The sequence below is a fragment of the Aspergillus multicolor genome (assembly GCF_047715735.1).
Source record: "Aspergillus multicolor strain CBS 133.54 unplaced genomic scaffold BDW74scaffold_32, whole genome shotgun sequence".
NCBI lineage: Eukaryota > Fungi > Ascomycota > Eurotiomycetes > Eurotiales > Aspergillaceae > Aspergillus > Aspergillus multicolor.
The window spans coordinates 36,747-50,753 of record NW_027395983.1 but is presented as its reverse complement, the minus strand read 5'-3'; the positions used below and the strand labels follow the sequence as shown (position 1 = coordinate 50,753).

The 14,007-nt window shown below is 53.8% G+C and overlaps 5 protein-coding genes across 5 annotated transcripts; 4 read left to right on the top strand and 1 right to left on the bottom strand.

Moving 5' to 3' along the window:
- Positions 1–123: 123 nt before the first annotated feature.
- Positions 124–1,242, top strand: BDW74DRAFT_181996 (uncharacterized protein; the record flags this gene model as incomplete). Its single annotated transcript, XM_073730150.1, has 1 exon — positions 124–1,242. One exon carries the CDS (start codon positions 124–126, stop codon positions 1,240–1,242), a length of 1,119 nt encoding a protein of 372 aa, XP_073579869.1.
- Positions 1,243–1,313: 71 nt separating this feature from the next.
- On the bottom strand, positions 1,314–3,416 carry BDW74DRAFT_181995 (uncharacterized protein; the record flags this gene model as incomplete). The annotated part of the gene is made up of 7 exons (XM_073730149.1): positions 1,314–1,630; positions 1,694–1,938; positions 1,994–2,338; positions 2,394–2,498; positions 2,550–2,712; positions 2,760–2,870; positions 2,930–3,416. The coding sequence occupies 7 exons, from the start codon at positions 3,414–3,416 to the stop codon at positions 1,314–1,316; spliced, it is 1,773 nt and encodes a 590-aa protein (XP_073579868.1).
- Positions 3,417–3,948: 532 nt separating this feature from the next.
- On the top strand, positions 3,949–5,655 carry BDW74DRAFT_170314 (glycoside hydrolase superfamily; the record flags this gene model as incomplete). The annotated part of the gene is made up of 8 exons (XM_073727150.1): positions 3,949–4,193; positions 4,303–4,500; positions 4,569–4,831; positions 4,882–5,011; positions 5,060–5,125; positions 5,182–5,214; positions 5,267–5,415; positions 5,618–5,655. 8 exons carry the CDS (start codon positions 3,949–3,951, stop codon positions 5,653–5,655), a joined length of 1,122 nt encoding a protein of 373 aa, XP_073579867.1.
- Positions 5,656–9,990: 4,335 nt separating this feature from the next.
- Positions 9,991–10,918, top strand: BDW74DRAFT_181993 (pectate lyase; the record flags this gene model as incomplete). The annotated part of the gene is made up of 3 exons (XM_073730148.1): positions 9,991–10,458; positions 10,521–10,790; positions 10,853–10,918. The coding sequence occupies 3 exons, from the start codon at positions 9,991–9,993 to the stop codon at positions 10,916–10,918; spliced, it is 804 nt and encodes a 267-aa protein (XP_073579866.1).
- A 333-nt stretch (positions 10,919–11,251) lies between these two features.
- On the top strand, positions 11,252–13,215 carry BDW74DRAFT_181992 (DUF3176 domain-containing protein; the record flags this gene model as incomplete). Its single annotated transcript, XM_073730147.1, has 3 exons — positions 11,252–11,728; positions 11,821–12,668; positions 12,732–13,215. 3 exons carry the CDS (start codon positions 11,252–11,254, stop codon positions 13,213–13,215), a joined length of 1,809 nt encoding a protein of 602 aa, XP_073579865.1.
- Between the last annotated feature and the right edge of the window lie 792 nt (positions 13,216–14,007).

The window sequence follows — 14,007 nt, the reverse complement described above, 5'->3', positions numbered from 1 at the left end:
TAAGTAATCTAAGCTTCTTGGGGCTAAGGCTAGCCTACCCTACCTAGGTATATAAGTCCCGGCAACCCCGCTGCTATTCTCCATTTCCCCCAATTTCCCTATGGTCCTTCTCTTACTTCCACCATGCAATCCATCACCTCCTGCAGCGCCTGCCTCGACCGCGGCACCATCTGCGACGGCAACCCCACCGGATGCAACCCCTGCATTAGGGGAGGATTCATCTGCAGAAAGGACTATCGCGACTGCCCTGTGATCCCGCAAGCAGACTGGACCGAAACCCAGACAACCGCCGCAGTTTCTGCCATATTAAACACAGAGATAACCACCACACACGCACCCCTCATAACCGCCCTCACCACCTTCTACAACACTTTAATCTCAATGCAATATCTGCGCGAGAGTGAACTCGTTCGTCCACCGCACGTTTCGCAGCAAATCAACACCCAGACCCTAATAAGCGCTGGCTTCGAAGCACCCACCATTGCGCTGATCCTCTCCCTCCCACACGTCAACATCCCCCGGGTAGCCGATACAGAAATCGACATAACCCCAGACGCAACACTCCCCTTCCCGTATCTAAATCTGGGGAACATCCGCACGCCCCGAGGTCCACACGACAGTCCCGCACGCGATCCCTTCCATCACGGGCAAGACGATCCCGACAGTGCCACCGGACGACAGGACTGGCGTATCCCGCCCTGGACGCTCTTCATCACGCGGCCTGATCCCCAGCGGTGCTATGGGTTCCGTCACTGTCGGATCTACGATCTACGGGGCCGCACGCTGGGGTTGTGGTCAGATGCCATGGTCCCCGGTCGCGCCGGTGATGGAAACGGTCGCCTTCTGATCGATGCGCGGCCTGCGGATGAAGTCATCGGTCAGTGGACTGCGTCCTTGCGCAGTCTGCACTGGGTCCCTTCGCTTTCTGAGGGCGAGCGCACGATCCAGGGGTTTCCCGACATGGACCTCGTGAATCGGGCCATTGCGCATGCGGAAAATATGCCCGGAGAATGGGGATCTGGGATGCTCCGCGGTGAGAGACGGAAGGTTAATGGCTATTGGGCGGCAAGGGGAATCTATGAGGAGTGTGGGTGGCCTGATAACCTGCAGTCTGAGGAGCTGGGTAGACGGAAGGAGGAGGGGAATGAGACTGTGGCCCGCTTGCAAGCGCGGCGGTTCCAGGGGGGTCAGGAGGAGCTGGATGAGTATTTCCGGGGCCTTGCGGGGGAGAATGCTATTTGATCATCTGGTTCGTTCGTAGTTTGTCTGTATGCGTGGTTTTGCCTGATATAGAGGATGCAATGGGGCTGTGTTTATAATGGCCCCGACACACAGTATGCGTAGTCTGGCCACAGGTTGCTGCACTCCTCATCAATGACTTCGTTCCACTGCCGGAACTGCTCGAATGTAATCTCGTATGCGGTGTATATCGACCAGCACGAATCGCCTGACACGGCAACATACCACTCGTAGCATGTCTCCGTTGTTCCGGTTCGAGTTTTAGTTGGTGCCGATACTGTTGTTGATGTCATCGTGCTACCGCCATCGCTGGTCGTTGTAGGCGTCGGTGTAGATGTAACTGGTGGCGTTATACTGGTTCCATTGACCGCGGCAACGCAGTAGTCGAATCCTGTTTGAAATCATGTAAGCAGGAAAGTACAGTGGTTCAGAATACGCCTAAGAGAGTGCTCACCATAAAGCAGATTCGAGCACGCCTCGTCGATGGACGGATTCATAGCGATGAGCTGCGCCAGAGTCAAGGAGAATCGCAGGGTCACGTCGTCGCAGATGTCGCCTTCCTGGACGGTGTAGTACAGGCCACAGTTTGCGATCGTGTCTGTCTGGGTTGGCGCCGACGGGCTGGCGGTAGTTGTAAAGGAGGTTGGGTACGCGGCGCCCACGGTGGTGCTGGAAGGGACGTAGATGCCCCCAGGGGGGCTGCATATATATGTCAAAACAGTACTTAGGGTTTAGGCTTGGGTCCTATGCTCACCCAACACAGATGGTGTCGCCCAGGAACAGATTCTTCAGATCGATATCCGGGTTCCAGGACACAAATTGCACCAAGGTAATGTTTTGGTATGCCTCGCTCTGTAAGAGAAGAGGGGCCGACGTGTCGTTTGCGATCACTGCAATGGCACAGGGCTCAGGGAGACAATACGTTCCATTCGACAAGGGTATGTCGCACTTGGCATCGTAATTCAGGGATGGGATCGAGCTGGATGGGACGCTCTCTGCTAGGCCCAGATCCTGACATGTTACCATTTCGCCGGGCGGAATCGATAGAATTGTTGTTCTGTCACAGGGTGCCTCAACGGTCCAAATGATTTCTGCGCGGCTGAATATATGAAGTCAGCAGAGTACTAGAAGAGACTCTTGCGGCGGAGGCCTACTCGGAATCCCAAGGACCGGTCTCGTTGAGGTTAGGGTGGACATAGAGCTCCTCATCCAAGTCACAGTTCTGTCGTATGTTGTGCCAGACCTGTTCGGTCACATCGCTGCTGGTTGTTAGCACATCGGCCAGGATACAGTGCTGGATGAGAACATACTCATATCCCTCGCCGAACTGGCTACTAAATCCCAGCTTGAAACGCTCAAGGAAGCACGTCGAGCACTGGATCTCCAGCGGGTACTCGTCGTATTCAAGGATCGAAGTGTTTGTCCAGCCGCGGTCGGGCAGGGGATCGGTGCGGTTGTACCAGTAGTCAAGTGCTACAGTAGTCAGCTTTTGGGTAGAATCAAATCCTGCCTTCTCTTACAAGCATATCCCAGGTTCACCGAGTATTCGACATTTGCCGGGGGAGGGTCCTGGTAGGGGAGAATCACAGTGCCGTTCTCGTCGACAGCATTGGTCCCGTAGTCAGGGTCATCTGCACGATACCATTAGTATTTAGTCAAGAGCCATTTAGGCCAGTCAAGGCCTACTTACAGCTCCAATCGGGGTAGGTCTTGTTGATATGCGCTGGCCATGTCACACTGCCCTTCGCCTCCAAAGCCTGGAGCGTCCAGTCCTCCTGCTCCAACAGACAAAACGACGACCCGTCGGTAAGACACGTGGTGTTATACTTGTAGAGATAGAAATCGATCATACTCGAGGCGCTGACTGCGAGGCCGTCCGCTGTGGTCGACCAGCTCGCGCAGGCAGCGTCCACCTGAGTCCGGAGACTCTGGAGGGACGATCTGCAACTGTCCGTGCAGAGACGGGTCAGGTTCGATTCCTGCCAACCGCCTTCGACCCAGCCGTGCTGCTTGTATAGATACTGGACGGACGAGTCGCAGTCCAGACTTGCGTTGAAAGCTGCCATGCAGGACGTCGGCATGCTGCTGGGGAAGACGCGAGCTTGGAGCCCGTTCATCAGCATCGTGGCCCCAAAAGCCGCTGGGAGAAGGCCGAGCAGACATAGAAAAATTGACATTTCGTATTGATTCAGTTGCCTTGGTCGCGACGTTAGAGACGTATAATAATCGGTGGAGGTAGGGTGGGAGGGCAGGCTGGGGAGGTCTTGAGCTGGTCTCCTTCTTGACTCTCCATCATCTTGCCGACTGTGCCGGTGGCCCTGTTGATAATAAAGTAGCAGCACACCATTTCGAGCACGGAAATGAGTTCTATCCAGGGTCCTGGTCCTTCCCCCGCGTAGCGGCAGGGCTAATGCAGGTTCCAGGCATCGCGCTGTAACCCCAATCAACCACCCCCGGTCGAAGATAGCGTCAAGGCCAATCAGGGTCAGCCGGTGTATTGAGACAGCAATCTCCGCAATTCCGAGGTATTTCGCCGGGTGGTTCGATCAGAGATGCTATTTCCGAGGGTAACTAAGTTGCGGATGTCAGGCAGTGTCGAGCGGGACAAGTGTGAAGCGAAGCTTGACAGGGAAGCAAGACAATGCTTATAAGAAGCCTCCTTGACGGTCAGCTCTTTTTAAACATGGCCGTTGACCATACCGCTCCATCATGAAGGCAGTTCCGTCGCTTTGGGTGACTCTTTTCTTTGTCTTCGTCCTTGTCCGAGGCCAGGACTGTGCCACCGAAGGCTGCGAGCAAGGCTGCTGCGGCACTGGCGGTTACTGTGGGTTTGGTCCTGACTATTGCGGCGATGGAAACTGCGTCAGTTCGTGCAATGCGACTGCCGAGTGTGGACCGTATGCCTCTCCTGCTGGGAAGGAGTGCCCGCTGAATGTCTGTTGTAGCGGATGTAGGTCCCTCCTTCCACACTTGCAACTGAAGAGAGATTACTGACGGCAGCCAGTTGGGTAATTATTCCCGACTTCTCAAGAAGAGATCTCACATTCCAATGCACCTCACCAGATACTGCGGCACAACCTCCGAGTTCTGCGACGATGACTGTCAGAGTGGCTGTGACACCGTGCAGGTCCCTTCGTGCTCCTCATCCTCCGGCTCCGCGGACAAAATGACCATCGGTTACTACGAATCATGGGCATACGAGCGGAAGTGCGACTCTCTCGGCCCAGAGGAGATCGAGGCGAGTATGTGGACGCATCTAAAGTACGTGATTCCTGATGTCAACTCCCATCCCTTGCTAAGAGAACATACTCTTGACTTTTCACCTGCAGCTACGCCTTCGCCCTCATCGACCCGAACAGTTACACCATCGGCCAAATGAACGTTTACGACTCGCTTCTGTATCCGAAGTTCACCGCGCTCAAGATGCAAAACACGAAGCTGAAGACATACATTGCCGTAGGAGGGTGGGATGCGGGCGGCGAGGTGTTTTCCGACATGGTTGCGACCGCAGAACGTCGACAGGCGTTCATCAGTTCTGCCTTGGTGTTTTGCAAGACGTATGCATTTGATGGGATTGATATGGACTGGGAATGTATGTATTCTCTGCTCCAACTTCCGCTGCCCCCTTTGACATGCAGACAGACCCTGCAGCCACCGACCGCGGCAGCCGTGAAGAGGACTTTGAGAACTTTGTGACGTTTATGCAAGAGCTTTCTGATGCATTCTTCGATGCTGGGCTCGGAGTTACTGCTACGCTGCCGAGTTCCTACTGGTGGGTGGTATCTATTAGATAAACGGAGTATTCGCTAATGCGTCGTAGGTACATGAAGGGGTTTGATATCGTGTCGCTGGAGCCATACGTCGACTGGTTCAACATGATGACCTAGTGCGCTTTCTTCCCAAGTTACACATAGGTTTGCACCAACTAACTGCCTATATCAGCGACATACATGGAACGTGGGATGGCAACAACCCGTACGTACTCTCCCCCTTCCACCTAGGGCTTCCTGGCTAACCCTACCTCCAGCTACACCTCCAAAGTCGTCAACCCTCATACGAATCTGACTGAGATTGACGAATCGCTGAATCTCTTATGGAGGAATGGCATCAGCTCCGACAAGGTCGTGCTGGGCCTCGGATTCTACGGTCGCTCGTTTACGCTTAAGGACAAATCCTGTACCAAGCCCGGTTGTCCTTTCTCAGGCGGCGCCGATCCAGGGGAATGTACCGACACTGCTGGCGTACTGTCCAATCTTGAGATTCAACGCATCATTGCGGAGAAGGACCTTGAGCCCGTGATGGACGAGAAGGCGGCGGTCAAGTATATGACATGGGATGCTGACCAGTGGGTTAGTTGTACGTGCTATCGTACCTTCAGACTGTTTGGGATCGACCGTGCTAACTGGCAGCAGATGATGATTATGATACTTTCAAGCTAAAGAAGCAGTATGCCAATAGCAAATGTCTTGCTGGAACAAGTGAGTACAGCACTCCGAGTATCTTGACATTTTATTAGAGTAATTGATTGGAGTACAGTGGTTTGGGCAATCGACATGGACTCACGAAACTCCACCTCAGCAAGCCAACTAGTCGGCTCCGGGGCAGGATCTGTCACATCAAGTCTGGTGGCAGGTTTCTTCAGCGCGCAAAAGTTGCAAACGGATAATGAGCAGCAGTCGGCAGTTGCGTATGCGTTTTGGACGCCCTGTTTGACGGATAAAGACCGGCGCTGTCCGCACGGATTCCAGGAGACGGGCATAGTCGGCCATGGTAAGGTTTTCGATTTCGATCTTAGCAAGGAGGTGGAAGGGTGTCATGGATCAAAGAACAGGGTACTCTGCGTGAGGAACGGGGTTCTGCTGAAGAACTGCCATTGGTATCGGAACTCGAAGGGGGTGAGTTGCTACACGACGTTTCTCTGGTGTCAAACCCGCTCATCTACGATTAGGGCAAGATATGTGATCAGTCCTGTCCAGAAGGCACGTACCTGCTTACCCAGACCACGCACATTGCTGGGTACGTACTTGCCTGTGCTACTTAACTGGATATGCTCAGTTTCATACTGACTTATATACTGGTAGTGACAAATCGGGATGTGCCCATGGTTCGTATGTGCCCATGTGCTGCGAAGGGTTCGAGACTGGGTAAGTAGACCTTTGATTCAGTAATGCAACCTTATTGACAAGGCAGGGGTGACGTTTGTCAAGCCACGGCACTCGATGTGCTTCTCTCCGGCGGATTATCCAACAATAATGCCAATGCCAAACAGTTTATTACAGGCTCGACAGGTAGTTCTCGCGCCCTCGCAACGCGCGTCAGAGGGGATCTGGCCAAGATAAAAGGCCGAAGAAGAAAAGCGAAGCGACAGAATAGCAGTGGGGGCTTGTACCCCTGCAATGGCGATTACTATGTGAGTATCTTGTCCGTGCATTTACTTGATTCCACACTGACTGAGCCAGGACTACCCCGATCCGCCAGTAAATTACAGACTCATCAATCCAATGTTTTGTTATACTAATCTGTGTACAGCGCGATTTCGGATACACTCCCGTCTATGCGTATTACCTCTTCGATCCTGATGCCCCCGGGGCAAACGTCGGTAAAGAGATTGCCGCACAGCCCGTCTACGTGGTTACTACGACTATTCGACCGGCCATAACCATTGATCACTACAAGCCTGTCCAAAAGACCTGCGACGGTGCCAAGTATCCGCAGCCCTGCGCGCACTACCGGTCTGTCGCCAGCCGCAACCCCTACCTGGCATATCCACTCTGTGTGAACCGTGCCATGTGGTACGATGAGTACGAGTACTATCGAGCAGCTGCACCGAGTCTCTGGAACGCACAACATCACTCAGCTTGGTATCAGTATACCGAGAAGCGGTATCCGGTGCCATATCAGGGTGGTGCTATCGGAGATTTGACCTGCGATCGAGACGAGTGGCCGCCCTATGCGTGAGTTCTTCTACTGACTGCACTTGCTCCGTGGTGATTTCCCTCTACTAATGTGCTTTCAATGAACAGTGTCTGGAGAGGCCGTAGCCCATACTGGATCCGCTTTCTCCCATGTCTGTTCTCCCTCCAGCTGCTATGAGATACTACCCATTTCTGACTGGTGAGGATTGTACTGACTCTATTCAGCCGGCCAAAATCGAGGTGTTCCAAACGCTAGAGAATCCAAGTGGAATTTTGAGCTGATTTGTTTGTGCCCTCGTGCCCTGAAATTCTTGACCCCGTCAAGCTAATCACCGTGACCTCGTCCCTGCAGGCGACTGGCCCCTGCGCTCCAGCTACAGCCAGTCGCTGCTGGGCTCTTACTTTGACGGCCTCGTCATGACATACACCGTCCGGGACGTGTCAACGATTACAACCAACGCCCTAGTCATGGACTACATCAATCTCCCGGTTGACGGAACAGACAAGGACCTCCTGTCCACGAACCCTTGTATCCCGAGCACACTCTCGCCGGCCGTAGAGCCGGGCTTTGCCCTCTACATTAATGGTATGCCCACCTGTGACCGTATCGCCGAGAATACACGTTTAAACTTCTCTGCATCCAGACGCATACTACACAGTCGACCACCGGAACCTCTTCCCGTACTCATACGGTGCTCTTCCCGACTACGCCGTGACATCAGGCAAGACGCACCCCGTCCGCCGGTGGGTCGAGCAGGGCGGCCATGGCCATGGGCACGGTCATAAACACGGGCATGGCCACAGCCACGCCTCCGACCGTAGCAATCTCATCTTCGACGACGCACACGGCGTCGTCCTCGTCGAGGACAGAGACACCAACATGACGCGTCTCGCTACTGATGAGGAAATCGCCGCAGACCCGTCTATGCGCCGGTGCAAGGATGAGTCGTGCAGCGAGGAGATCGCCGAGATCGAGGATATGTACAAGGAGCTGGAGCGCGAGAGGGAGGAGGCTGTCTCTGCTATCTTAGCTGGGCGGCCGATTGAGTTGAAGGTTGGCTCTGGGGATGGAAAGCACCAGGGTGCAGGTGCAGGTGCCCGTGTAGATGCAGCGGCCGTTATCATGACGGATTTGGGGGAAGAGATGGGAATGGCAGGGGGCGTTGTTACGCCGGAGCCCGTGGCCGGGGCTGCGCCGTCGATGGCGAGGGTTGTTGCTAGACCGACCGGCAGTGGATGAGACGATGCATTCCATTGGCAACTCTCACTCTTATTTATCCCTAGTGATTACTCATTGACATTCTGAAGCAAGCGGTTTCGGCTTGAAGCGGGACTTCTTGCTGATCATGGCACATTTATTAACAGCCGGAACCCTAACTGACCGATGCCGCTCGCAAGGATTACTCTCAAGTGACCCGCAGACAAATTCACATCCGAACTATGAGGCGATATGATACTGCGTTGTATAACCTTTTGTTTGTCCTAACTGTATCGACGATATGGTATCCTTCAAAGGCACTGGGTGATGCGAAGGCTTCCTCTTCCAAGTTGCCGTTGCCCCAAACCGTAAAAGATACGGCGAGTGTCGAGGCCTCGTATCGGTCTGGGCCTGATAACATGACTCGAAGCTCGTCTGGCTGGGTCTGGGCCCGTGAGACCAGTCGATCCGTTAGAGAGTGATGGGGTCTGCAGAGTATGAGATTCTGATCGGCATGTCGGGTCGGTGGGACTTCGGGGTTTTTCTACAGGCACTTTAGACAACGAGGTGATATCACTCCCTACTTGTTGATTTGCCCACGAATACTCCTATTCTTAGCGCTGAATTAAACAGGTTCGTGCTGGTTGATTGTGCCTGGTCTCAAATAAAGTACGCAGCGCTAACATTGATTGCAGTGTGACCGAGTTAGGGCTCTGGGCCTGTGCCGCACGGTGACGTTGCGGGTGACGAATATGTGACTGTGATAAGCCTGAACTAGTGTCAGCTAACGGTGGACTGATAACGCTCTATAGCAGATTATTGGATGCTTCACGTGTGGCTTAATATACCTGATACAGGACCCTAGCTGCACAGCCCCGGGGAAGGCCCACAGCGGGTTACGGAGTTTTGCTCATTCTCAGGGTCTTTGCGCTCATGTAGCATGCTTTACGAAGTATGCTCGTATTCATGCAGATAACCATCTTCGAGCAGCGCATGTTTTCGGAGGTGTACTGTTTTTATGGGGCAACTTCTACAAATTCCCCCGACGCCCATATAGCACCCCCGTAAGTCCTAGAGATCGACTATAAGCAGCTTGTCCTTCAGGAGCAACCGACCATCCACCCCCAATGCGGCGACATCAGACAACATCGGACCCCGCGGCATCCATTGATTCCGTACCCAGCGCCCTCTAGACCCAGCCGGCCCTGTCTCAAGCAGACAGCCCGATGAATATCAGCGGCAACGGACGTTGCCAAGAGCCTTCCACGTTCGACACTGAGTCGATGCACCGCATGGGCTCTTCCAAGCTTTTCCCGCCAAGCCGATCAGCAGGGGAGCGTGTGCCAGTTTGACAGCTGAGCCAGACAACGTGCGGCGTGCAAACGGGTAGCGCTTCAGTCCCTGCTGATCTGTTTCAATTGGATTAACTGGAGCGGATTGAAAATTGAAACGCCGAGATTCCTGTGCTCCTGATGGAAGAGAGGGAGATATAAGAAGGAGGGAGCTGGACTCGAATTATTTGCTCTCAGCATCAAACTCATCCGTTCACTATTCGTTGATCTGGTATCAACTTCCCTTCTTTCAAAAACACTATCCATTCATTCAATTCCACCTTGCTTGTATACTATAACCATCAAAATGCTCTTCACCAAAGCTCTTGCCCTTACGCTTGGCCTCACCACCAGCGCGCTGGCCGCGCACGCCGCCCCCCGCAGCCACGGCACCAACAGCCGCAACTTCAACCGCTTCGACAAGCGCTTCAGCTTCCCAATGCCCGAGTCGCAAGGCAGCGAGACGTTCTCGGAGACGTACACGATCTCCGGCAACGAGACGTACGACGGCGGGATGAAGACGTTTGGGCGAGGCGTTGAGTGCAGCGGTCAGAGCGAGGGCGGGGACTCGGATGCCGTCTTTATGGTCAAGGATGGAGGCACGCTTAAGAATGCGATCATTGGCAAGGATCAGACGGAGGGTGTTCATTGTGAGGGGTCTTGTACAATTGAGAATGTGTGGTGGGAGGCTGTTTGTGAAGATGCCCTGAGTCTGAAGACTGGCGATGGTCCTTTCACGGTTATTGGTGGTGGGGCGCAGAATGCTGATGACAAGGTACATGTCGTCTCTTCTTCTATTTAAATAGGTATAGAGCATGGGGTACTGACATTATTCAGGTCATCCAACACAACGGCGGCGGCACCGTCGGCATCTCCGGCTTCACGGCGTACAACTTCGGCAAGCTGTACCGGTCCTGCGGCAACTGCGACGAGATGTACGAGCGCCATGTGACCCTTGAGTCTGTGACTGCTGTCTCTGGCTCTGCCTCGCTGGTTGGCATCAACAGCAACTACGGCGACACGGCCACCATCAAGAGCGACACCTGCGTTTCGGACGTCGACACCGTCTGCACCGAGTACCAGGGCACGGACAACAATGATGAAGAGGTAAGCCTTATACAGCTATCTAAGGTAGAGAAAGAAGCGGTAGGGCTAACGATCATCTGCAGCCTGAGGAGATCAGCTCTGGTCCTAGCGATGCTTGCCAGTACACCGACCCGCTGCCTTCTTGCTAGGTGAGGTCAAGGTTATTTCTGGTTCGTACCGGACATGGCAATAGAAGCTGGCAGTGCTTGTCGGAGTGGTGGTGTTGGATTTGAGAGGGCGCCCGTGGCTGTGCGATCGATAGACAGCTTGACAATGAATCGCTTTGATGCTCGAGTCGATCCCCAATTCTCCGGGGTATTCTGTAGAAACAAAGAAGTAGCAGTAGCGGAAATAGCATCAGGACGTAGTACAGCTTCTTTCATCTCATCTGAACCGCAACACCTTGAAAGATGAGATAAGTACAGACGGGGTATGCTCACGATACCCTCATTCCCCAGATATTTCCTTCCCCGCAATCAAAAATGCCACCCAAGACATCTCGCTGGAGCTCTCTTTCCCTTGACACCTGGTTCTGGGAGATCCTGGCATTGATCTTCGGTGTCTTCGCCTTCATAACCATCTTTGTCATTCTCGCCGTCCTCGACCAGAAACCCTCGCCTACCTTGCCGTCTGGCATAACCCTCAACACCATTATCTTCATCCTCTCGACAAGCTCCAAATCACCACTCATCTTCGCCATCAGCTCCGCAATCGGCCAGCTCAAATGGATTGCCTTCCGACGGGGCAAGAAGCCACTCTCCGACTTGCAGTTGGCAGACGATGCCGGTCGCGGTCCTCTGGGATCCTTCTGGATCATAGTCCGCTACAAAGGAAAAGACCTGATCTGCCTCGGAGCGGCCGTCATTATGCTCTGCCTAGTATTCGGCCCATTCATGCAGCAGATCCTGTCGTATCCAATCCGGATAACGCCTAGCAAAGATGCGAAGCCACACCTCCAAGTCAGCTAGCTATAAGAGAGCCCGGTATCCACTGTTCGACGGTGGCCGTGATCTCCCCATAAAGCCTGTGATCAACGCTGTAATTTGGACAGACAATTTCGATCTCGACCCCATCTATTCCTCGGGGAACTACACTTTTGCCCCCTTCACTTCGACGGGGCTGGTGTAGTGCCTGTTCTGATATCACGGCGTCTGCGAAGTTTACCTACGACGTCTCGTCTAATGGCACGGCTGGACGTATCAAGGGTAGTGATAATGTTACGGATATTCCTTGCGCCGTGCCCTTGTCTTCCCCACCCGGTAGCAGTTCCTCGTTCACCGAGATGCAGAAGTACGTGGACGAGGATCCGCGGATTCTAGGGGCATTGTCTATCCCGGTTGACTATATCCGGGCCATCGAGAGGGTCAACCTGGAAAAGAACGTAACCCTGAGCGGCATACGCAATCCACTGGCTGTATTCTGGCGCGCCCAGGTCGAGGTCCCCCTTAACGAGAGCATGTGGTTCAACCCGCAGATCCACAGCGCCATTCCAGCTCTTCGGTCCGGAGGGATCAAGCTGAAGAACGTCACGGAGTGTGTGCTTACCCCGTGTGCACGAAAGTGCTCCGTCTCCGTGATGCATGGCGTCCCAGCGATCCACACCTCAGTGCCCAAATATGGAGACCTGCTCATCGACACCTCGAAAGAAGGAAACGGCGACTTCTGCTGGAAAGCCCCATCTGTCACTGGAACCAGCGAGCCAGCCAACATCTCAGCCATCGAATTCACCCTGCTCTACAACACCAGCACGGTCGGCACCCGCGTCAGTGCCGACCAAGGCATCATCTGCCCAGAGGAGGTCCTCAGCACCTTCACCAACGCCAGCAACCCATTGACAAAGGCCCCGGCCACCATCATCAGCCACGATGTCATGCCCAAGCCGATCTGGAAGCTCTTGCTGTCCACCGAGGCACGGAGCTTCGTGAAGCCGGCCAATGCCACCGCCGGGCAGTGACTGCTCAGCGAGACGAGCCTGTACGATGACGACGTGCGGGCGCGCATCCAGACCGTGGGCTTTGAGGAAGTGATGGCGAATATCGCGGCGAGTCTGACCAAGGTCGGGATGGAGATCAGCAATGAGACAATGGTTGTTGGCACTATCTCAGTTAGTGTGGTCTATGTGCGGGTTACCTGGGCGTTTATTACCCTGCCGACACTGCTGTTGCTTGCAGGGGTTGTGTTTGTCCTGGTGACTGTGCATGTGAGCAGGAAGGTTGATGTTGGACTGTGGAAGACCAGTGTCCTGCCGGCGTTCTGGATCGGGATTGAGGAGTGGATGCTGGTGAGGGGTGGAGATGAGTCGGATGGGGATAGTGTCGATGAGCATAGAAGTCTGTCTGGGTATCAGGTTATGAGCCAGATGGATGGGAAGGCCAGAGAGACGGTGGTGAGCTTGGGGGTTGTAGAGGACCAGGGGGGGGAGGAGACTGCGGTTGCAGACGGGTAGCTAGATGCCTCCTTTCAAGGTTATAACGAGTGATGATATGATTATGATGTTCATAAACCGCATTCTTTTACCTAGTCAAGTTGATATCACTCTCAAGGATTCAATCCATCCCAGAAGTCCAAGGACCAATACCACGGGACACCTAGAGGCCTCGGTAAAGGGCACCAATCTACCTAAGAACAGGATACTTCCGCGAATTGACTTAGGGTAGGGTTGGAGATCAACGAGCTTGGCCTATACTGATTTCAACGTGTGTCTTAGCCTCCTAGCCCACCTAACGAAACAAGGTCTGCTACTTAGAACTAGGTACCTACGGTATGGTGCCTACCTAGTCCCGAGATAACCATGAGAGACCTTGCACCCTTCAGTCCTGTGCTTCTTCAGCCCTTGATAGGATTTTTGACCCTGTGGTCATCAAGAACACTACCCTACCTACCACCTAAGTGTATTGCGGTGTTGTTGTCTCTGCCATTCCCACCACCTCTACAGGATTTACATAGGTACGGGACAGATGGCCCCCGGGCCGTTTGGAAGATACGTATGGGACAGAGCTTACCCTATCGATAAATATACACCTTACATGTCTTCGTGTCACTAAGATACTACGAAGCTACACCAATAAAAGTGAAATCAAAAAGAAAACCTTACAGTCTTCATTCAGTGGCGATATTCATTCTGCTCTGCTCTGTCTGCTCTGTCTGCTCTGTCTGCTCTGTCTGCTCTGTCTGCTCTGTCTGCTCTGTCTGCTCTGCTCTGCTCTGCTCTGCTCTGCTCTGCTCTGCTCTGCTCTGC